At 44.5% G+C, this 24645-nt stretch overlaps 1 protein-coding gene across 1 annotated transcript; it reads right to left on the bottom strand.

Annotated features, from left to right (window-relative positions):
- Positions 1-4208: 4208 nt before the first annotated feature.
- On the bottom strand, positions 4209-5170 carry LOC119281000. Its single transcript, XM_037561660.1, has 3 exons — positions 4809-5170; positions 4568-4674; positions 4209-4432 (listed from the first exon to the last, which is right to left on the bottom strand). Exons 1-2 carry the CDS (start codon positions 5107-5109, stop codon positions 4598-4600), a joined length of 378 nt encoding a protein of 125 aa, XP_037417557.1. The 5' UTR covers positions 5110-5170; the 3' UTR covers positions 4209-4432; positions 4568-4597.
- Positions 5171-24645: the final 19475 nt, after the last annotated feature.

Consider the following 24645-nt stretch of genomic DNA (forward strand, 5'->3'; position numbering starts at 1 on the left):
GTTCTTAAGCAACCGCGACTAAAGGGGGGGCCTTTAGTCGCGCCTATTTGGTCGCGGTTGCGCAACCGCGACTAATGGCAGTTGCGAACCGCGACCAAAGGCCTTTTTTCCACCAGTGGTGGAACTAAAGTTTATTCCCACATTGCTAGTTTAGAGGAAGTTGGACCTCTTTATAAGGGAGGTTCTTTCCCCACATGTATAAGGATGAGAACAAGAGGGACATCCACGCGTGCTCCTCCTCCGCCGCCCGCCTCACCACGCCACGCCTCGTCACGACGCGCGGCACCGCGCCGCGGGAATGAGCCGAGCCAATGTCTAAATTTTTGCCACGCACGATGGGTATTCGAAAGGTCATGTGGGAGCTGAAACGTTTTTCTGTAGTGGACACTGAATCAGAACGGCGCGTCTCTTTGGTTGAAGTCCGTTCGCTTCGTCTCCCTCTCTTCGTTTCACCTCTCGCCTCCTTCTCTTGCGCCTATAAAAGGGAGGTCGCTCCTCTCAGAGAGACGCACCAGAACTACTTCCTCTCGCCACCAGTTCCTGAGCACTGCGCTGCTGCTACAATCTTCCTCATCCCAGCTTGCGGCGTGCACCACAGGTTCGGACAGTAGGCCTTCGAAACCGCACCTCTTTGAGTCCTGTACTGGAGAAGGGTGATAAGGTTTTTGGGGACCGCTCTGCGCGACTACTGACCGGTTCATCACGGACACCGACGACCACTTCTCCAACGACGACTTCTTCCCCGACGTCGACAACCTCTTTGACGACATGGCTAGCGAGGATGTCGACCCCAAGTCCAGAGCTTCTGCTCCTGCTGTTGTCCCGTACGTGTTCTTGTTTTTCCTGTTAGCGGTCCTATCACGGTTCCTTGTTCTAGTGTTTGCCCCAGATATGTTAGGCTCTATTTCATATATGCAACTAGCTATACTGTCTGCTCTAAATATGTTTGGCTCTATTTCATATATGCAACTAGCTATATTGTCTGCTCTAGATATGTTTGGTTACAATTCATATATGCATATGCTATTTACTTTCTCTCTATCCGATCACATGACTTGTTTTATCACTGCTATATTAGTCATGCTTTATCTAGTATTTCTGTTAATAAAATTATTTGGTAAATTGCTCATTTTTCCAACAGAAACAATGTAACATATGCCAACATAATAGCACCGGAACGCGGGGGAAGCCGGCGGCATGTGCCGGCGTCCAGGGCGACCGGGTGCGGTATTGTAGCAGTGTCATTGGGAGGAGCATCTATAGTCAGGCGTCAGGGATGTAGCCATATCGATGAACCTCGTTAACAAATCTCGGTGTCGTGCTCATGTGATTGCTTGATCTTTGGATGATCAACGGTATGCCTTGAATTTATTCTAACAAGTTGTATCATGAGTAAGGTTTGATTTGAGGTTGTGGATGGTTGATCTAGAGAAAGCGATTGGAAGGCGTGTGTTCGTGTAGCAGCATCAGGCAAGACGTGCGGCGATCGGATCAATCGGGCGAGCGTATTGCAGCGGCGGAGTCGGATTAATTGGGGCATGTGCGAGCAAGCGACGGCGGCGCACACGGCCGAAGTGCCAGGGCACGCAAAGGCGCAGTGCAGACACGCACGCATGACCGAAGCCTAGCGGGCAGCAAGGGGCGCAGCCCACGTAGTGCGTGTCACTTGAATCCAAGGGTCGGGCGTGCAAGGCTAGAAAGATGCTGGAAGCTACAAGACGTATCTGACTTGTTTTGGGAAAAAAAGAGGACCGGGTCCTCGTGTACAACACGGAAAGAGGCAGCAGCTGATCGAATCAGCGAAGGAAACCCATTGATACATGATTCACATCCATTGGAAATAACAAGGTTGTGGCAAGGCAAAAGCTAGCACCATGAGTTGAGAGCCTAGTAGCTATTACATGTGAGGACCAGAGGATTTTTTGGTTGAAATTGCTAATAGTACGCGGTGGTTGTTCGTGTACTTGGGGCATCGCGTGGAAAGCTTGGATAATTTTTCACAGGCCAGTCATACAAAGAATCATGGCGCCAACGGGTACCAGATTTGAGGTGAAGAAGTTCGATGAGACTAGAAACCTTGGATTATGGTAGACAAAACTGGAAAGTTTTGATGGCACATCAGAGATGCTTGAAAGTGTTGCGGGAAGCCATGTCAGCTGAGATGGAATTATCATGTGATGGAAAATTGTGTAAGACGATTTGGAAGCCTCGAGCGTGTCGTATAGTCGAACGAGTTCAGCTGGGTCAGACTAGATAGTCTAACGGATCGACGTGAGTCGGTTGAAACAGAAGACAGTGGTGGGATCGGCAACAACAACATAGGAGCGTGATGCTGATGGTGACCGACTGCTGGGCGTGGAAACACGTGGCACAGGCCCGAGTGCTTGTGTGGCTTCGACAAGGCTATGACGCGGGGTTGATTCAAGACGGTGCACACGAGAGCTGGAATTCGACGGGGTGTGAGGGTGAACTGATCATCTCCATGGAGTCTTGTTGAAGGTGGAGCTGGATTGAGGGGCTACGGTGTAAGGATCTAGAGAATCGAAGCCTATTTCAGCGGGAAAAAGCGGGTGACGCGTGGTTCGGACTGGAGCCCAGTGGTCTGATGAAAGCGTGAAACTCGTCGTCGGCCGGTGATGATCGATGGTACTCTGCAATGGGGGTTGAGTGGTGTGGGTTCTCGACCCTTGAGGCTCGACTAGGACATCAGAGACTCGACGCGGTAATAGAGGCGAGGTGTGTGGTATGCACGGGACATGGAGAGTCCAGGGCTCTGGTGGTCATACATGTGGTGAGACAATTGCAAATATGACTCAGGATGACTACAAGCAATGGTGAAATTCCTTCAAGTTTCAGACAGGCGGTCAAGAAAGGAGCGGTGATGTTGAGTTCAGGTAACTCTTATGTGTGACACCCAACATGTGAGTTGTTCATTTTCACGCAGGCCAGTGATCAGTGTGATTGCGTTGGACGGATACTCTGAAAGTTGGGAGCACAAACTAGAGTAACAAGGAACTTTATTTTGCTCGAGTGTTGACTGTGGTCAAAAAAAGGAGGGACTACAAGTTGAGGTGGAGTCATATGGAGTCTTCGAAGTAGCAGCGGTACTCATGGGATAAGCTCAAGTCCAATGTACATGGAAGTTTGATGCATTTACGAACTCAAGGTGGTGGAGAATATTCGCCAAGGTGAAGTTTGTTAGCGTTGTGTCGAATATTATTGTACAAGGTAGGTTACAGTTGGACTTGTAGTTGTATTTTGTTTAGATAAGATATGAAGTCGTGTTCTAATAGGACACTTGTATTCTAGGCCTCTCATATATAGTGGGGGTACACACACCATGTAACCTATGCCAACATAATGCACCGGAACGCAGGGGAAGCCGGCGGCATGTGCCGGCGTCCAGGGCGACCTGGTGTGGTATTGTAGCGGTGTCATGGGGAGGAGCGCCCATACTCAGACCCCGAGGATATAGCCATATCGGTGAATCTCGTTAATAAATCTCGGTGTCGTGCTCGTGTGATTGCTCGGCCCTCGGATGATGAACGATATGCCTCGGATTTATTCTAACACTTGTTGTAGGCGAGAAATAGCCCTGGCGGACAATCATACCTCTTCTAAAAAAAGATCGACACGGGTCCCAAGGAATAAGAATTGCCCATCTCTTCCTAATTTCTCATCCTAAATTTCCTCGTGGGCTTCCAATTTCTAAGTGTTTTTACCGCAACATTTTTCTTGAATGATACAAAATATGTTTGATAAATTACAAGACATCTTTACCATTGTATGATTCTTTTTTTATAAAATGACATGAAGATATTTTTGTGTTTAGACTATTCAGCATTTTTGTATTTTGATCGAGGGTGTCTATGTCAAAGATATTGGAGAAGATATAGTACACTATTCAACGCATATATGTGGATTTTTTTTGCCAAGTCAGCTCTAACGATTTGATCCCATCTGTCATAAGCGAGCTTAAACGAGCCAAAATGAACAATCACTGTTTTCTGCAAAAGAATTACTTATATGCAGTAGCCTTCGCAAGATATTAGGCATGAGAGGTGGTTTTCTACAAGGCTGTGGCTAGGTCTTTGTCGACCCCAGTCAAGTGATATAGCATATGATATGAGAAGAAAAAAGAAAACTGGGAAGAATTTGTTTGCACGAATCTTCATGCAAAATCAAAGGGAGATAGTATTGACTGAGGCATGACGAAGTCTTAGTCGATTAAGACTTAGCAAAACTGTTCGTACAAACCTAACCATGAATATGATAGTTTTGTGCAACTAACAAAAATGGAAAGGTGACCGAAAGAAAAGATGAAGCCCTGAGCCTATGCACACAGCCTCACTTGATCGCCCCTCTTGTTGCCCCGGAGTTGATGTAGCTTGCTCCGATTATCTTTGCAACCTAGTACATGCGTGCTGGCCCTCTGCACATAATTAAGATATGTACCGAGTACGTAAGAAAATGAATTGGAACATAAGGTTTTATTGCATCTCGGGTCTTGGATCATCGGTGTAACAAAATTTGAGTTTAGGCAATCAGTGGACGATAAATAACGTACATGTGGCTGCTTCATCCATCTCTCTTTTCTTCACGGGGCAACAGCACAAGTAAACGCGCACAAGACTCCTGCCAACATATCCATCACGAGGAACGCCAGTAGCATAACTGTCGGAAAACAAAATCTGGAGTATTAGTTTCTCTCATTGAGACGTTTTGGAAAAAAAAATATGCAGCCTATTTTTGTCCGTGAGAAGAAATTGAAAGCTTTCGAGAGAGAAAAATTGATCAAGAGAACTCACAATTACTGCCATAGTTGTCACCCACTGCAGTGGAGACCTCGAACCGTAGGTAGCAGTCGAAGCCCATCACCGCGGCCGCCACGCCACCGTCGCTGTGAGCAGCGTGGAGGTCCCAGTCCACGGCCTGCACCGAGTCCTGCAAGCACCGGACGCAGTCCGCCGCCGTGCGGTCCCTCCCGCACTGCGCCAGAACGTGCACTGTTCTGCTCACCGCGCTGTCGGAGTTGGTCTCCTCCGCTGTGGCCAGCATCCGCGGCCCGGAGATGTTTGCGGCCGCGCGCCGCGCCACGTCCTTCGCCATGGCGACGAGTACATCGTGCAGATGGGCGTAGTAGAAGGATTTGGTGCTGGCCGCAGATCGAGGGACGGCGTCGTCGCCCGGGAGGAGGACGCGCACGCGCGCGCGGAAGGCGTCCTCGCTAGGCGAGGATGTGTTGGTGTCGGCGTAGGAGAGGAAGCACCGGTCGCTCCAGATGCCGGCGCGCCGGCTGGTGGCACCGCAGCCGGCGGTGAGGTTCCCAGCCGCGGCGGACAGACACCGGGCGCACTGGGACGGGACCGTGGAGTTGCCGAAGCAGAGCCCCCGCGCGAAAACGCGCTCCCCGCGGGCGGCGGAATGTAGGGAGGCGAAGCCCGTGTGCGCGGCGGCGGAGGGGAGAGAGCGGAGGAGCGGGAGCAGGGTGGCGCGAAACGCCGTGCCGTTGGTGCCGTTGGTTGGCGCCGGCGCTGGGTAGCACTGGAGCAACCCGCCCGCGTCCACGCTCCTCGCAGGTGCCAGGGGCCGGCGTCCCGGCGAGGAGGAAGGAGAGGAGCAGCCACGCGGTCACTGGAAGCGCCATTGTTGCGGCACTTGGAAGTGGAGCGGACGATGTGTCGAACAAATTCGTGCGCTTGGTTGGTGCAGTGTTAACCACGACGAGGACTAGCCAGAAACAACGATGTGCACAAGAATGTGGATTCTTTCACGAAATAAGACTGCTGCCAGCTCGCAAGCACAGTTTCCAAATGCGCAAAGTTGTGAAGTAAATGTGGCGTCACTTTTGTTTTGCGTCGCTGTGGTATGGGTCTATGGGCACGGTGACCATGCGATAGCTCATAGCTCGGCCGGGCAAACTTGCAGCTGGTGCACGTTGCACCTTTCTTTCTGTGCTTGTGCATGTGAGACTGGGAATAATGCTAGGGCCTTGTTCGGTTCAAAGGATTTTTCACGGGAAATCTACAGGATTATTTGTTTCAGAGGAATTTCAGCAAACTAGTCGTTCAGATCGAAGGAATTGATGCTACAGTTCCTTCAGAACACTGATAAAACCTCACGATTCCTCAGGAAAAAGAAAATCCAGTCGAACCTCATTTGTCGGGCAAACCTGTCACTTTTCAAATAAACTATGCGGCAACTAGGTGCTTCACGTGAGAGAACAGCCATGCAGCCAAATAAAATATTCACAAAGTTGTTTCTTTCGTGTCAGGCGATGGAAGTCATCCTCCGTTTTCCCTATGCTATGCCGAACGTGTGTTCCTTTAGTTTTCCTCTGTTTTTGAATCCTCTGGTTTGCACCTCAATTTCTATTTCATTCCTGTGGTTTTCTTCATTCCTATGTTTTCTATTCATGTGAACCCAATAGGCCCTAGAAGGTCTCAATTTGCGACCACCATCCGAAAAGTTCAGCACCTCCTTAGGCCTCCTTTGGTTTGGTTGAGTGAAGTTTGAAACAAACCCTCAGGTTGCAGGGATCGACACAAATGAATCCTCACCTTCGAATCCCTGAAGTTGATACCCTATATTTACGGATCCCAATCAATCCAAACCCCGTATGAGCAAACTCTTGTTTGTTGTAACAGGAAGGCACTATCCCAGCCGGGATTGATTTATACAGTCACTTACAACATGGGCCCACGTGTCATGTGCATGCATCTCCTTCCCCGGTCTGTTCCTCACAAGTTCACTCACCAATTGATCCTGGACTCGCCTCCGGACGAGGTCCTGGTGAGCTGGACGGGGTTGGGTCAGCCAGCGTCGCAATCCCAAACAAGCTCCTGGGCGTGTCCAAGCGTGACGGTGTGCTATCCCGACCGGAGATTAACCGCGTACTACACTTCCATTACTATCATGAAAGGCAAAGAAAATATCAGGCATCACAAGGGCCTGTTGCAATCCATCGTGTTAAACATGTAACATACAGTATTGTATAAACCGTATGCAGTTTGTAGCGATAAGTATTGGCTGTAGAGATAAGGCTTAGTTTAGATTCTTCGATTGTTGAGATTGCTTCTTGTTGTGCAACCCACGCCATCCTAACTTCCTGTAATTGTATCTATATATTAACACGAAAGGCGTCCGTGCGAGGCACACGCTTCATCCATCGTTTTCCACATGGTATACAGAGCAACCTCCTTCCAACGCATCTAGCTATGTCGAGCTCCTCATCCGTCGCCATGGCCGTACCCTCCCTCGCCTCCCTCGGCCCCACCATTGCAGAGAAACTGACGCGGGAGAACTTCCTCGTCTGGAAGGCGTAAATCCCGCCGCATGTCAAGGCGGCAGGGATGATGGGTTATTTGGACGGCTCGATCAAGGAGCCCCCTGCCGTGCTTCTCTCAAAGAAGGACGTCGCCGGGAAAAAAGAGATTGTGTCGACGCCCAACCCTGAATATGTTGTGTGGGTAACTCAGGATCAGCAAGTCCTCACGTTTTTGATTGCATCTCTGTCTCGCGAGGTCTTGCTGCAGGTCAGCTCCCACACCACCACCACCATGCTCTGGAAGGCCCTGCTGCAGAGCTTTGCCTCGCAGTCAAGGGCAAGGGTGATTCAGCTCCGGTCCGCCATCGAGCACACTCGCAAGGGAGATCTCTCTGCGGCGGCGTACTACACCAAGATGGTGAGCATCGCCGACGAACTAGAAGCTGCTGGCAAGGCAATGGACGAAGACGACGTTGTCTCTCACATCTTGCAGGGACTGCTTCACGAACCCAACTACAACGGATTCGTCTCGGCCCTCTCGACCCGCACCGCCATTGAGCAACCCATCGGCCTTGGTGAACTCTTCTCCCTGCTCCTCGCTGCTGAAGCTTGCATCGCGGCACAGAATGCCGCCTATCACTCCAACCACTCTGCCAACCTTGCAGCCCGAGGCGGAGGACGCGGCGGCAACTCCAATCGTGGGGGTTATGGCGGCCGCGGCTACAACAACAACACGGTGCCACGCTACTCCGACAACTCCGGTGGCAGTGGCTCTGGAGGGGGGGCGGTGATCGCGGTGACCGTGGTAACCGTGAAAAATGCCAGATCTGCAAGCTTGAAGGGCACAACGCGTGGCGCTGCAAGAAGCGCTTCGACAGGAACTACAACAACAACGTCCGCTACCCTGCGGGCGGTGGAGGCAGCAACGAAGGTGGCAACAATGGCGACAATGGTGGAAATCGCACTGCCAATGCGGTTCACTCCTATGGGTTGGATACGAATTGGTATCTCGACACTGGCGCAACTGATCACGTGACAGGGGAGTTGGAAAAACTCATTGTACGTGACCGCTACACTGGCACGGAACAAATCCACATGGCGAGTGGACAAGGTATGGCTATTGCACATATTGGTCATACTACTCTTACTACCCCTCATGGCTCTCTTGAACTCAAAGATATCATTCATGCTCCCTAATCCGATCAAAGCCTTCTCTCTGGTTATAAACTTATCAAAGATAATCATGCATTCCTTGAGATTTACCCTGAAGTTTTCTTTGTCAAGGATCGGACCAGTCGGAGCACAATTCTTCAAGGCAAGAGTAAAGGTGGTCTGTTTCCTGTTTCTGGCCGCCAGGAGGCTCCTCTTCGTCAAGCTTTAGGTGTGCCAAAACCATCTACATCAAGGTGGCATAGGCGCCTAGGGCATCCATCACTTCCGATGGTCCAGAAGATCCTTAGAGATTTTAATCTTCCTGTGTCAAATAAAAATGATCATCACTTGGTTCGTGATGCTTTTTAAATGGCCAAGAGTCATCAGCTTCCTTATTCTCGATCCGTTAGTGAGCCTAAAGCTCCTTTAGATCTTGTTTTTTCCGATGTGTGGGGTCCAGGACCAATCTCTGTAGGCAGACAAAAGTACTATGTGAGTTTTATTTATGATTTCAGCAAATTTAGTTGGATTTATTTACTCAAGAACAAATCTGATCTGTTTAAGAAATTTCATCTCTTCCAACAACATGTTGAACGTTTGTTTGACCGAAAGATTCTTGCCATGCAAACTGACTGGGGTGGGGAATACCAAAAACTTAATTCTTTTTTTGAGCGCATTGGTATTCTTCATCATGTGTCTTGCCCTCATGCTCATCAGCAGAATGGATCTGCTGAACAGAAGCATCGCCACATTGTGGAAGTTGGTTTATCTCTACTAGCTCATGCCTTCATGCCATTAAAGTTTTGGGATGAGGCATTCCTCACCGCAGTCTATCTTATCAACCGTGTTCCTAGTCGTGTCATTCACAATCAAACTCCTCTTGAGCGTCTCTTTGGCACAAAACCCAACTACACATTCCTTCACATTTTTGGTTGTGCAGTTTGGCCAAATTTGCGCCCGTTCAATAAACACAAACTTGAGTTTCACTCCAAGCAGTGTGTGTTTTTGGGTTACAGCAATCTTCACAAAGGGTATACGTGTTTAGATGTTTCCTCTGGTCGGGTGTATATCTCCCGTGACGTGGTCTTTGATGAACACATGTTTCCCTTTGCTACACTTCACCCAAATGTCGGCGCTCAACTCCGCAAAGAGCTTGTTCTACTGCCATATCATCTTCTCCCTTCGCCCACTTTTCTGTCAGGGGGGCGGTAGAGTTTGATCAATTGTCTGTATCACATAACCCTGGTGCAAGTGTGCAGGATTCTGGTGAAGAAATTGGCGAAATTTTTTCTCTTGATTTTATGCAGCCAACCTACTCTGGAGATGCCACAGGCGCAGAAGATCCGGGCTCTGATCCCGATGCTGATTCAGGCGGGAGGATCGTCTCGGGATCGCGCCCTGGTGGATCGCCTGGCCGATTCTCCGCGGGATCCATGCCTCCCGCACGTGGCCCTGGCCGGTCCCCCCGCGCACCTGCAGCTGATGGCGCGTCTGGTCGGATTGGCTCGACCTCCCACGACCCGAACAGCCTGCTCGGTGCGGCTCCCACCACGGCGGCATCTGATTCCCTGCATGAATATGCGGTGTCGCCCACTGGTTCACTGCATGCGGAGCGTGGCGCTGATTCGCTACATGCGGATCCCACGCCCAGTTTGGATTCGTTGCCTTCAGGCTCTGCTGATTCAGGTTCGGCTGTTTCCGCCACTGTTGATCGACTTCCTCAACATCTTGCTTGACCAGCGCTGCCTCGTCCTTCACGTGGACATACAAGGTCACAAGGTGGTATTGTTAAACCAAAAATCTATAAAGATGGTTGTGTACGTTGGGGTTCCTTCTGTGCTACACGTGAACCGCAAAACTTGGGAGAAGCTCTTGGTGAGTCTCGATGGAAAGCAGCTATGGATGAGGAGTACATGGCACTCATGGAAAACAAGACTTGGCACTTGGTTCCTCCTGTCAAGGGCAGAAATGTGATTGACTGCAAGTGGGTCTACAAGGTAAAACACAAATCTGACGGTACAGTTGACAGGTACAAGGCACGGCTGGCTGCTAAGGGCTTCAAACAAAGGTATGGACTTGACTACGAGGATACCTTCAGTCCTGTAGTAAAGGCTGCCACCATCAGGTTGATACTCTCAGTTGCTGTCTCAAGAGATTGGTATATACGACAGCTAGATGTAAAGAACGCGTTTTGCACGGTGTTCTGGAAGAGGAAGTATTTATGAAACAACCTCCTGGGTATGTACATCCAAAGCTTCCGCAGCATGTCTGCAAACTAGACAAGGCTCTGTATGGGCTGAAACAGGCACCTAGAGCTTGATACTCTCGGTTGTCGTCCAAACTACAGTCTCTTGGGTTTACTCCTTCAAAAGGGGACACTTCGTTGTTCTTTTATCATCGTCGTGGTGTCACTATCTTTATGCTCATTTATGTTGATGATATAATTGTTACGAGCTCATCTTCTCAGGCTGTTGAATCTCTTATAAAGGATCTGCGCATGGACTTTGCTCTCAAGGATCTTGGTAGTCTGCATTACTTCCCTGGGATTGAGGTAAAACATGTAAAGGATGGAATTGTGTTGTCACAAGGCAAGTATGTGCAGGATGTTCTTCAAAGAGTAGGTATGAAAGGATGCAAACCATCACCTACTCCTCTGTCCACCTCAGAAAAATTGTCTCTCCATGATGGAGAGGTGCTTGGGATGGAGGATTCTACCAAGTATAGAAGTATTGTAGGAGCCTTGCAGTACTTGACTTTAACTAGACCTGATACTTCATACTCAGTTAATAAGGTCTGCCAATTTCTGCATGCTCCTACCAGTGCTCATTTTACATCAGTTAAAAGAATACTTAGATATCATCAAGGAACAAAAAGTCATGGACTCATAATTGGGAAGTCAGACTCCATGCTAGTAAGTGCTTTTTCATATGCAGATTGGGCAGGATGTCCTGATGACAGGAGATCAACAGGAGGCTTTGCAATATTTCTAGGAGGTAACTTAATTTCATGGAGTGCTCGTAAGCAAGCAACTGTGTCTAGATCAAGTACAGAAGCTGAGTACAAAGCATTAGCTAATGCAACTGCTGAGATTATATGGGTACAAAATGTGCTCATAGAGTTGGGTGTGCAACACCCTAGAGCAGCATCACTTTGGTGTGATAATCTTGGAGCTACATACTTGTCTGTTAATCCTATCTTTCATGCCAGGACAAAGCATATTGAGATTGACTACCACTTTGTTCGAGAAAGGGTGGCCAATAAACCGTTAAATATTAGGTTTGTGCCCACAGGTGATCAAGTTGCGAATGGGTTTACAAAACCTCTTAGTGTCAAGCAATTAGAACACATTAGACACAATCTCAACTTAGAGAGTTGTGATTGAGGGGGAGTGTTAAACATGTAACATACGGTATTGTAATAAACCATATGCAGTTTGTAGCGATAAGTATTGGTTGTAGAGATAAGGCTTAGTTTAGATTCTTCGGTTGTTGAGATTGCTTCTTGTTGTGCAATCCACGCCATCCTAACCTCCTATAATTGTATCTATATATTAACACGAAAGGCGTCCCTGCGAGGCACACGCTTCATCCATCGTTTTCCACACATCGGTGTCCTGCGTCTCATTTACGTGTATCCAGAAGAGATCATCTAATCGATCAAGCCAGACTCAGTTACTTGTTCATGCTTGTACTGTTGTACACGAATACATCAAGGCAGCCCTGTACGTGCGTCTCTTTCGGCAGAACTTCAATCCTCTGTTGATGCTCGTCGACTATAGAATGAGTTCGGGTGGCCGTGGTCGTCATCGCCCTTGCCGTGCGCGCCCATGCCTGCTGAGCTGCAGCGGGAGACGGCCATGGCGACCTGCTCAATCCAGTGCGCCGTCAAGAGCAGAGAGAGCGGTGCTGCAGCGAGATGGAGTCCTTGATGTAGTACGAGACCCATCCCAGAGCGTCGCCACTTACGCACGCTGCGACTTGGTCCAGGCCTCCAGTGCCGTGCGCCAGCTGCAGTGCTCTGCCGCGAGCGCGCCCACCGCTATAACCGCTATGGCAATGGCGGCGGACCCCTGATTTCCCATCTCCGCGAGTTGTTGTTGATCCTTGTTGAACCTTATTGGATACTTGGCTTGGATGGTTTGCTTTATAATATAAAGCGGGGGAAAGCCTTTTTCGGTAAACGATGTGTTGACCCGCACTACAGCGAGAGAAGCAATTTTCCGGTCAGGATTATGCTTTTTTCGGTGTGCCAAACATATATGCAGGATTAGGATAGACCGGGATTAAAAAGTCAGGATACCGATTTCTGGGATTTAAAGGTGAGGGTTCATTTTCATCGGCATCTACAATCTCAAGGTTTATTTCAGACTTCACTCGGTTTGGTTTGTAGGAATTTCACAGGAATTCTATAGGATATGATTCTTGTAGAATTTTTTCTTTAGAGCTCTTTGATTCATAGATAAGAATGGATTCCTATTTCTACATACGATTGTTCCCTATCCTTCATTTTTCAAAGGAAAATAAATATGAGCCTAGACTCAATGAAAATATTCCTATGATGTGAACCAAATGACATGTCTTTTTCTATTCCTACTCATAAAATTTGAGATACATGTCATTTCATTTCTACAAGTTTCCTCTTCCTATGATAATCCTATCCTATGAACCAAAGGAGGCCTTAGGTTGGGCACTAGCTTCACGGTTAAGAACGCTAGTCTCACCTCTTTTCGATGGAGTCATTGATGCGGAAATGATGTCATATAGCCTAGGTACACACGGTTTTTTGCCATCTTGGACAAACCAAATGCCAGTGTGGTAGACATGTGGATGGCTAACGCATGGCAACTAGGTTTCGCCAATCTCTAGGGCCGGAGGAGGTTGCGGATTGGAAGGAGTTATCACATATTAGCCTATTGGAGGGGCATATGCCAAGCTTACTTGGTGTCTTGAACCCTCTGAAAAGTTCTCTACGGAATCATTAATACAAAGAAATTTTTTAGACCACCCATACATATGTGACCATGGGCGTTTGGGAGGCTCGTATCCTGGAAAAGATCAAAAAAAAATCTGTGGCAAGTACCTCGAAATCGCATTCCGAATGGTGACGAAGCTGTCGAACGACATGGCCCCAGGGACGGCAAGTGCGTTTGGTGTGACCAAGACGAGACTTGTGACCATATCCTTTTCCGGTGCATCGTCGCATGCTTCACTTGGAGTGTGATTAGAGAGGTGACCGGTTGTTCATGGAAACTTTGGTTTGCTAATTTGCATGCCTCATTCAGGGAACCAATGCAAGGGATCAATGAGTTGCCTGGTGGGATTTGCGGCTTTAGTTTGGTGCTCTGGACAATTCACAACAAAACACTTATCGAGGAGGAATTGTCCAAACTCCCAGTTGAATTAATATATAAAATGGTGATTCTTTAATAGCTATGGAAGCTTCTGGCGGGACCAAGGGACAGGGGTCAGAGCGCTTGAGTACCAGCATCCGATCTTGATGCCATTAGCAGAGGAAGGCCATGCATGGACACAATATTGGCTAGGGAGCTACCCGCGCGTCAGTTGCATTGGCCAATGTGGCAGACACCATGATTTATTAGGAGTCAATTACATCGTTGGTGCTAGAAATTCACATGAATAGTCATTTTAGTGCTACAAATTGTGGTGTACATTGAAGTGGTGCAACAATTTAGTTTCGCGGTGCAAATACGATGCAAAACTCGTTTCTATACGTCCAAGGCGTTAACGAGACATGTCAGCGTGGTGCGGGGCCAGCTGTCAGTGACCCAACGATAGGGGACATGGTGTGTGGCCGGCACTTTTTACAGAAAAAACCTCCAGGTTTTTTTTTCCGAACAAAAATAACGTTGGGAGGCCTACTTGTCAGAAACAGCACAAACGCACTGGAGGTCTACATTCAGCTTTTTTTTTTGCACATGATTTTTCATAAATCATGAATATTTTGTTTCCTAAAAGTTCATACACATTATCAAAAACATGAAAACGTTTATATACTTCATGGATATTTTAATAATAACTTGAATAATTAAAATCATACGAACATTTATCTAAATTTACTTTGAAATAAAATGTACATATAATTTCAAAAATATTAATGTAGTTTTAAAAAGGTGAAATATTTTATTAAAAAATGCTGAGGGTGGCCTCATGTACGATTTTTATCTTTATTAGTATTTTTTGTTCCTAAATGAATTTACTGTTATTTCTTATTTGAATATATGAACGTTTCCAAAACTACATTAATATTTTTTTTAAATTTTATGAATATTTTTAAAAATATTTTTTGCCTTCTTTAAATATATTTAAATAAATATTCGTATAATTTGACATATTTATGCTTTTAATAAAATTTTCATGCAGTATATGAAATTGTTCATGCTTTCGATAAATGTTTAGGTACGTTAGGAAACAAAATATTTTTGTATCTTGAAAAATCATGTGGACATTTATAAGTGAAATACTAAATTTTCTAAGGAATAGAAGTGCAGCCTCAATATAAAAGAACCATTAGCCTATGTATAAGAAACAATCTTCGTCGGGTGTTAGTTTGGACTGTTGGCACAAGAGGTCCCTGGTTTGACTCCTGCAACTTTTTCATTCGGGTTTAGAGTTTAATTTTATGTTGTTAGGCCAAACTGCTAGAGAAAATATTTATTCGCGTAGAGGACTAAATGTCATCAGACCTGGTGGTGAATCAACAATCTGTAAAAGCTGTAGGTCCTTGGTTCGAATCCCTGGTTCATTTGTGTTAGAAAAAGTAATTTACGATGTTAGTCTAAAGGATATACTCGTAATTTTTTTTAAATAATATAAATGTAGTTTTAGAAAGGTTAATATATTAAAAACAATAAATAGCAATAAGTTGTTTTAGGAACAAAAAATACTAATAAAGATAAAAATTGTACATGAGGTCACCCTCGGCATTATTTAGTAATTTACTGATCCCACTTCTACACGAAAAGTCCTCGGTCTTTTCGGTAAGGCGCGCGTAAGGATACCTGCGGGTTCGAGGTTCATTTTTCCTATCAATGTGATTTGTGCTCCCAGCGTTATTTTTGTGCAAAAAAAAGTCTAAAGGTTTTTTCTGCAAAAATAGCCGGCCACATGTCCTGTCCCCATCATCCGGTCACTGACAGCGGGCCCCATGCCCTGCCGGAATGCCTCGTCAATGCCTTGAACATAACAAACAAGTTTTGCAATGTATTTGCACAATAATGCCAAGTTTTAGCACCACTTTAATGTACACAACTACTTGTAGCATTAAAATGACCATTCATGCCAAGTTTTATTATTAGCCTACAGACGATACGTCGTCTTGTTACCTAGTAAGCATGTATCCCTCTATTTCATGTTTTATGTTTCAAACTATTTTTTTTCTGAACTTTAGACTGTTAGGTTTGTTTGTAAGAGCCTTAGTCTCGGATGGTCATATGTCTCTTTTCTAAAAGAAAAAATCGTGCGTAGAGCATCTATAATCGGACTCATGAAAACCTCAAAACATTCGGGCGGACACCTCAATCACTGTCCGCTCACCAAATTCGGCACCCAACCGGCCCATCTATACCCAGCCAAAACGTCTGGGCTAACTGGCACCCTCCATACTCAGATCATTTGTGAGGCGGATATGAGGCGATGGTTCGAATACGCCCGGACGTGTCTGCCACATCGGACTGGCCAAACCTTGTTCCCTGCTCTCCCCACACTAAGCCCAACTCCGTCAATAAGTTCGACCCCATTGACTGGGCGCCACTCCTCAAGGAGGATTCCAGCTCCTTCACGTCAAATGACGAAGAGCCCAGCCTTTGCCGGTCATGGATCGACAGGGGCTCAAGCTCAAGCTCTATGGCTTCCACGATGGCCCGAAGGGGCGGTGATACGTCTATTTTAGATCATGCTTTTATATCGATATTTATTGCATTATGGGTTGTTACTACACATTATGTCACAATACTTATGCCTTTTCTCTTTTATTTTACAAGGTTTACATGAAGAAGGAGAATGCCGGCAGCTGGAATTCTGGGCTGGAAAAGGAGCAAATATTAGAGACCTATTCCGCACAACTCCAAAAGTCTTGAAACTTCACGGAGGAATTTTTGGAATTAATAAAAAATACTGGCGAAAGAATCAACCAAAGGAGGCCCACACCCTGGCCACGAGGGTGGGGGCGCGCCCTACCCCCCTGGGCGCGCCCCCTGCCTCATGGGCCACCTGGAAGCCCCCCGATGCCCATCTTCTGGTATAAGGTGTCTTTTGCCCTGGAAAAAACAGAGGAAGCTTTCGGGACGAAGCGCCACCGTCTCAAGGCGGAACCTTGGCGGAACCAATCTAGGGCTCCGGCGGAGCTGTTCTGCCGGAGAAACATCCCTCCGGGAGGAGGAAATCGTCACCATCGTCATCACCATCGATCCTCTCATCGGGAGGGGGTCAATCTCCATCAATATCTTCACCAGCACCATCTCCTCTCAAACTCTAGTTCATCTCTTGTATCCGATCTTTGTCTCAAAACCTCAGACTGGTACCTGTGGGTTGCTAGTAGTGTTGATTACTCCTTGTAGTTTATGCTAGTTGGTTTATTCGGTGGAAGATCATATGTTCAGATCCTTTATGCACATTAATACCCCTCTGATTATGAACATGAATATGATTTGTGAGTAGTTACGTTTTTTCCTGAGGACATGGGAGAAGTCTTGTTATAAGTAGTCATGTGAATTTGGTATTCGTTCGATATTTTGATGAGATGTATGTTGTCTTTCCTCTAGTGGTGTTATGTGAACGTCGACTACATGACACTTCACCATTGTTTGGGCCTAGGGGAAGGCATTGGAAAGTAATAAGTAGATGATGGGTTGCTAGAGTGACAAAAGCTTAAACCCTAGTTTATGCGTTGCTTCGTAAGGGGCTGATTTGGACCCATATGTTTCATGTTATGGTTAGGTTACCTTAATTCTTCTTTCATAGTTGCAGATGCTTGCGAGAGGGGTTAATCATAAGTGGGATGCTTGTCCAAGGAAGGGCAGTACCCAAGCACTGGTCCACCCACATATCAAATTATCGAAGTAACGAACGCGAATCATATGAGCATGATGAAAACTAGCTTGACGATAATTCCCATGTGTCCTCGGGAGCGTTTTCCTTTATATAAGAGTTTGTCCAGGCTTGTCCTTTGCTACAAAAAGGATTGGGCCACCTTGCTGCACCTTGTTTACTTTTGTTACTTGTTACCTGTTACGAATTACCTCATCACAAAACTATCTGTTACCGACAATTTCAGTGCTTGCAGAGAATACCTTACTGAAAACTGCTTATCATTTCCTTCTGCTCCTCGTTGGGTTCGACACTCTTACTTATCGAAAGTACTACGATAGATACCCTATTCTTGTGGGTCATCAAGACTCTTTTCTGGAGCCGTTGCCGGAGAGTGAAGCGCCTTTGGTAGGTGGAATTTGGTAAGGAAAAATTTATATAGTGTGCAGAAATTTACTGTCACTTGTTACTATGGAAAATAATCCTTTGAGGGGCTTGTTCGGGGTATCTTCACCCCGACCAGTAGAGCAAAGAGTTTCTCCTCAACCTACTGAACCTACTAAAAATGTTTACTTTGAAATTCCTTCGGGTATGATAGAGAAACTGCTAGCTAATCCTTTTACAGGAGATGGAACATTACATCCTAATATGCACCTAATCTATGTGGATGAAGTTTGTGGATTATTTATGCTTGCAGGTATGCCCGAGGATGTTATCAAGAAGAAGGTCTTCCCTTTATCTTTGAAGGGAAAGGTATTGACATGGTTTAGGCTATGTGATGATATTGGATCATGGAACTACATCCGATTGAAATTGGAATTTCATCAGAAGTTTTATCCTATGCATCTGGTTCATCGTGATCGTAATTATATATATAATTTTTGGCCTCGCGAAGGAGAAAGTATCGCTCAAGCTTGGGGGAGGCTTAAGTCAATGTTATATTCATGCCCCAATCATGAGCTCTCAAGAGAAATTATTATTCAAAACTTTTATGCCCGACTTTCTCTCAATAATCGCTCCATGCTCGATACTTCTTGTACTGGTTCTTTTATGATGAAGACTATTGAATTCAGATGGGATTTTTTGGAAAGAATTAAACACAACTCTGAAGATTGGGAACTCAACGAAGGTAAGGAGTCAGGTATGACACCTAAGTTTGATTGTGTTAAATCTTTTATCGATACCGATGCTTTTAGTGAATTTAGCACTAAATATGGACTTGACTCTGAGATAGTAGCTTCTTTCTGTGAATCATTTGCTACTCATGTTGATCTCCCTAAGGAGAAGTGGTTTAAATATCATCCTCCCATTGAAGTAAAAGTAGTTGAACCTATTAAAGCTGAAGAAAAGACTATCACATATAATGTTGATCCTATTGTTCCTACCGCCTATATTGAGAAACCACCCTTCCCTGTTAGAATAAAGGATCATGCTAAAGCTTCAACTGTGGTTCGTAAGAGTAAAGCTAGAACACCTACACCCTCTGAACAAAAAAAGTTGAACCTAGTATTGCTTTGGTTAAGGATATCTTGGTCGATAATATTGATGGGCATGTTATTTACTTCTATGTTGAAGCTACTAGAATTGCTAGAACCGATACTAAAGGTAAACATAGACATGTTGTTGGCATGCCTGTTGTTTCTGTTAAAATAGGAGATCATTGTTATCATGGCTTATGTGATATGGGTGCTAGTGTGAGTGCAATACCTCATTCCTTATATAAAGAAATTATGCATGATATTTCACCTGCTGAAATAGAAGGTATTGATGTTACTATTAAGCTTGCCAATAGAGATACTGTTTCACCAATTGGGATTGTTAGAGATGTTGAAGTCTTGTGTGGGAAAGTTAAATATCCTACTGATTTTCTTGTTCTTGGTTCCCCACAAGATGACTTTTGTCCCATTATATTTGGTAGACCCTTCTTGAATACTGTTAATGCTAGGATAGACTGCGAGAAGGATATTGTTACTATTGGTTTAGGGGATATGTCTCATGATTTTAATTTTGCTAAATTTCATAGACAACCCCATGATAAAGAATTTCCGAGTAAAGATGAAATTATTGGTCTTGCTTCTATTGTCGTTCCTCCTAATGATCCTTTAGAACAATATTTGCTTGACCATGAAAATGGTATGTTTATGAATGAAAGAAGGGAAATAGATGAAGTATTCTTTAAACAAGGACCTATTTTGAAACACAACCTGCCTGTTGAAATCCTAGGGGATCCTCCTCCACCCAAGGGTGATCCTGTGTTTGAACTTAAACCATTACATGATACTCTTAAATACGCTTATCTTGATAAAAAAACATATATCCTGTTACTATTAGTGCTAACCTTTCAGAGCAGGAAGAAGAGAAATTATTGAAAACTCTGAAGAAGCACCGTGCTGCTATCGGATATACTCTTGATGATCTTAAGGGCATTAGTCCCACTCTATGCCAGCACAAAATAAAACTGGAGAAAGACGCTAAACCGGTTGTTGATCACCAATGACAGTTAAATCCTAAGATGAAAGAAGTGGTAAGAAATGAAATACTAAAGCTTCTTGAGGCAGGTATAATTTATCTTGTTGCTGATAGTTAGTGGGTAAGTCCTGTCCATTGTGTCCCTAAGAAAGGAGGTATTACTGTTGTCCCTAATGATAAAGATGAATTGATCCCACAAATAATTGTGACAGGTTACAGAATGGTAACTGATTTCCGCAAATTAAATAAAGCCACTAGAAAGGATAATTACCCTTTACCTTTTATTGATCAAATGCTAGAAAGATTATCCAAACATACACATTTTTTGCTTTCTAGACTGTTATTCTGGTTTCTCTCAAATACCTGTGTAAAAAGAGGATCAGGAAAAGACCACTTTTACTTGCCTTTTCGGTACCTTTGCTTAGAGACGTATACCTTTTGGTTTATGTAATGCACCTGCTACCTTTCAAAGACGTATGACTGCTATATTCTCTGACTTTTGTGAAAAGATTTTTGAGATTTTCATGGATGATTTCTCTGTCTATGGAACTTCTTTTGATCTTAAGAAACCTTGAATGAGATTTGCACAGATCTGAATAAACTAATCTTGTCTTGAATTGGGAGAAGTGCCACTTTATGGTTAATGAAGGTATTGTCTTGGGGCATAAAATTTCTGAACGAGGTATTGAAGTTGATAAAGCTAAAGTTGATGCTATTGGAAAGATGTCGTGTCCTAAGGACATCAAAGGTATAAGAAGTTTCCTTGGTCATGCCGGTTCTTATAGGAGGTTCATTAAAGACTTCTCAAAAATTTCTAGGCCTCTGACTAATCTCTTACAAAAAGATGTTCCTTTTGTCTTTGATGATGATTGTGTAGAAGCATTTGAAATACTTAAGAAAGCCTTGATTTCTGCACCTATTGTCTAGCCACCTGATTGGAATTTACCATTTGAAATTATGTGTGATGCTAGTGATTATGTTGTAGGCACTATTCTAGGACAAAGAGTTGAGAAGAAACTAAATGTTATTCAATATGCTAGTAAAACTCTACACAGTGCCCAGAGAAATTATGCTACTACCACAAAAGAATTTTTAGCAGTTGTATTTGCTTGTGATAAGTGCAGACCTTATATTGTTGATTCTAAAGTAATTGTTCACACTGATCATGCTGCTATTAAATATCTTATGGAAAATAAAGATGTTAAACCTAGACTTATTAGATGGGTTCTTCTGCTACAAGAATTTGATTTGCATATTATTGATAGAAAGGGAGCTGAGAACCCCGTTGAAGACAACTTGTCTAGGTTAGAGAATGTTCTTGATGACCCACTCCCTATTGATGATAGTTTTCCTGATGAACAATTAGCTGTCATAAATGCTTCTCGTACTGCTCCATGGTATGCTGATTATGCTAATTACATTGTTGCTAAATTTATACCACCTAGTTTCACATACCAGCAAAAGAAAAAGTTTTTCTATGATTTAAGACATTACTTTCCGGATGACCCACATCTTTATAAAGAAGGAGTAGATGGTGTTATTAGACGTTGTGTACCTGAGCATGAATAGGAACAGATCTTACGCAAGTGTCACTCCGAGGCTTATGGAGGACACCACGCTGGAGATAGAACTGCACATAAGGTATTGCAATCCGGTTTTTATTGGCCTACTCTTTTCAAAGATGCCTGTAAGTTTGTCTTGTCTTGCGATGAATGTCAAAGAATTGGTAAAATTAGTAGACGTCAAGAAATGCCTATGAACTATTCACTTGTCATTGAACCATTTGATGTTTGGGGCTTTGATTATATGGGACCGTTCCTTCCTCTAATGGGTATACACAAATTTAGTTGTTATTGATTACGTTACTAAGTGGATAGAAGCTATTCCAACTAGTAGTGCTGATCATAACACCTCCATTAAGATGCTTAAAGAAGTTATTTTTCCGAGGTTTGGAGTCCCTAGATACTTAATGACTGATGGCGGTTCACATTTATTCATGGTGCTTTTCGTAAAATGCTTGCTAAGTATGATGTTAATCATAGAATTGCATCTCCACACCACTCGCAGTCTAGTGGTCAAGTAGAACTGAGCAATAGAGAGATTAAATTAATTTTGCAAAAGACTGTTACTAGATCTAGAAAGAATTGGTCCAAGAAACTTGATGATGCATTATGGGCCTATAGAACTGCATATAAAAATCCTATGGGTATGTCTCCGTATAAAATGGTTTATGAAAAAGCATGTCACTTACCTCTTGACCTAGAACATAAGGCATATTGGGCCATTAAAGAGCTCAATTATGATTTCAAACTTGCTGGTGAGAAGAGACTATTTGACATTAGCTCACTTGATGAGTGGTGAACCCAGGCCTATTGATAACCCACAAGTATAGGGGATCAACTGTAGCCTCTTTCGATAAGTAAAAGTGTGGAACCCAACGAGGAGCTAAAGGTAGAACAAATATTCCCTCAAGTTCTATCGACCACCGATTCAACTCTACGCACGCTTAACGTTCGCTTTACCTAAAACAAGTATGAAACTAGAAGGACTTTGTAGGTGTTGTTGGATAGGTTTGCAAGAATATAAATAGCACGTAAATAAAAAGTAGGGGCTGTTTTGATAAAGAAGCAACAAAGTTAGTATAGCGAGTGTGGAAAAGTGGTGGTAAGAGTTGTGAAATTGTCCCTAAGCAATTGACTACTTTACTAGACCGATAGCAAGTTTTATGTGGGAGAGGCCACTGCTAGCATGTCATCCCTGACTTGGAATTCTATGCACTTATGATTGGAACTATTAGCAAGCATCCGCAACTATTAATGTTCATTAAGGTAAAACCCAACCATAGCATTAAGATATATTGGCCCCCTTCAATCCCGTATACATCAATTTCTATGCTAGGTTGAAGCTTCTGTCACTCTAGCCCTCCAATACATAGTCCTATCAACATACAACTAGCCCTATGGTGTGATACACGCGCGCTCTCATATGATGGGCACCAAAGGACAGCAACATAACCACAAGCAAATTAAACCAATCATAGCAATTCACCAATTACCGATAGGACAACGAAAATCTACTTAGACATCATAGGATGGCAACACATCATTGGATAATAATATGAAGCATAAAGCACCATGTTCAAGTAGAGGGTACAACGGGTTGCGGGAGAGTGGACCGCTTAATATAGATGGGGGAAGGTGATGGCGATGTTGGGGAAGATGACAGAGGTGTTGGTGTAGATCGCGGTGATGATGATGGCCCCGGCGGCGTTCCGGCGCCACCGGGAGAGGGGGGGGAGAGAGAGCACCTTCTTCTTCTTCTTCTTCCTTGACCTTCTCCCTAGATGGGAGAAGGGTTTCCCCTCTAGTCCAGGGTCTCCATGGCGTGGGAGGGGCGAGAGCTCCTCCGAGATTGGATCTGTATCTCTGTCTCTCTCTGTTTCTTGCGTTCCTGATTCTGCCCTTTCACCGTTTCTTATATTCCCAGAGATCCGTAACTCTGATTGGATTGAAACTTTGAACATGATTTTTTCAGATATTAGCTTTCTTGCAACGAAAGAAGGGCAACAACCGCCTTACGAGGTGTCCACGAGGGTCAGGGGCGCGCCCCCTGCCTCGTGGGCCCCTCGAGCATCGTCTCGCATTGATTCCAATTCCCAAAATTCATAAATATTCCAAAAATAATCACCGTCAGTTTTTATCCCGTTTGGACTCTGTTTGTTATGGATTTTCTGCGAAACAAAAAACATGCAACAAACAGGAACTGGCACTAGGCACTTGATCGATATGTTAGCCCCAAAAATAGTATAAAAAGTTGCCAAAAGTATGTAAGAGTTGTAGAATATTGGCATGGACAATCAAAAATTATAGATACGACGGAGACGTATCAGCATCCCCAAGCTTAATTCATGCTCGTCGTCGAGTAGGTAAATGATAAAAGATAATTTTTGATGTGGAATGCTACCTAACATAATCTTGATCATGTAATCTAATCATGGCATGAATATTAAGACACGAGTGATTCAAAGCAATAGTCTATCATTTGACATAAATGAATTTAATACTCGGGCATCCCAACAAACAATCATGTCTTTCAAAATATCAATGCTAAAGAACGTTATCCCTACAAAATCATATAGTCTTTTATGCTCCCTTTTCTTAACACAAGGTACCCCTCATGTCCATCCATGTGTCAGCCAAGCAATTGGTTCATACTTTTTAACGCGCTTCAGCTTTTTCAACCCTCACGCAATACATGAGCGCAAGCCATGGATATAGCACTATAGGTGGAATAGAACATGATGATGGAGGTTGTGTGGAGAAGACAAAAAGGGAGAAAGTCTCACATCAACGCGGCTAATCAACGGGCTATGGAGATGCCCATCAATTGATGTCAATGCGAGGAGTAGGGATTGCCATGCAACGGATGCATTGAGAGCTATAAGTGTATGAAAGCTCAAACTGGGAACTAAGTGGGTGTTCATCCAACTTGGTTGCTCATGAAGACCTCGGGCATTTGAGGAAGCCCATCATCGAAATATACAAGCCAAGTTCTATAATGAAAATTCCCACTAGTATATGAAAGTGATAACTTGAGAGACTCTCTATATGAAGAACATGGTGCTACTCTGAAGCACAAGTGTGGTAAAAGGATAGTAGCATTGCCCCTTCTCTCTTTTTCTCTCATTTTTTATTTTCTCTTTTTTATTTTTTT

This window comes from Triticum dicoccoides, chromosome 3B, assembly GCF_002162155.2.
Source record: "Triticum dicoccoides isolate Atlit2015 ecotype Zavitan chromosome 3B, WEW_v2.0, whole genome shotgun sequence".
NCBI classification, from domain to species: domain Eukaryota; kingdom Viridiplantae; phylum Streptophyta; class Magnoliopsida; order Poales; family Poaceae; genus Triticum; species Triticum dicoccoides.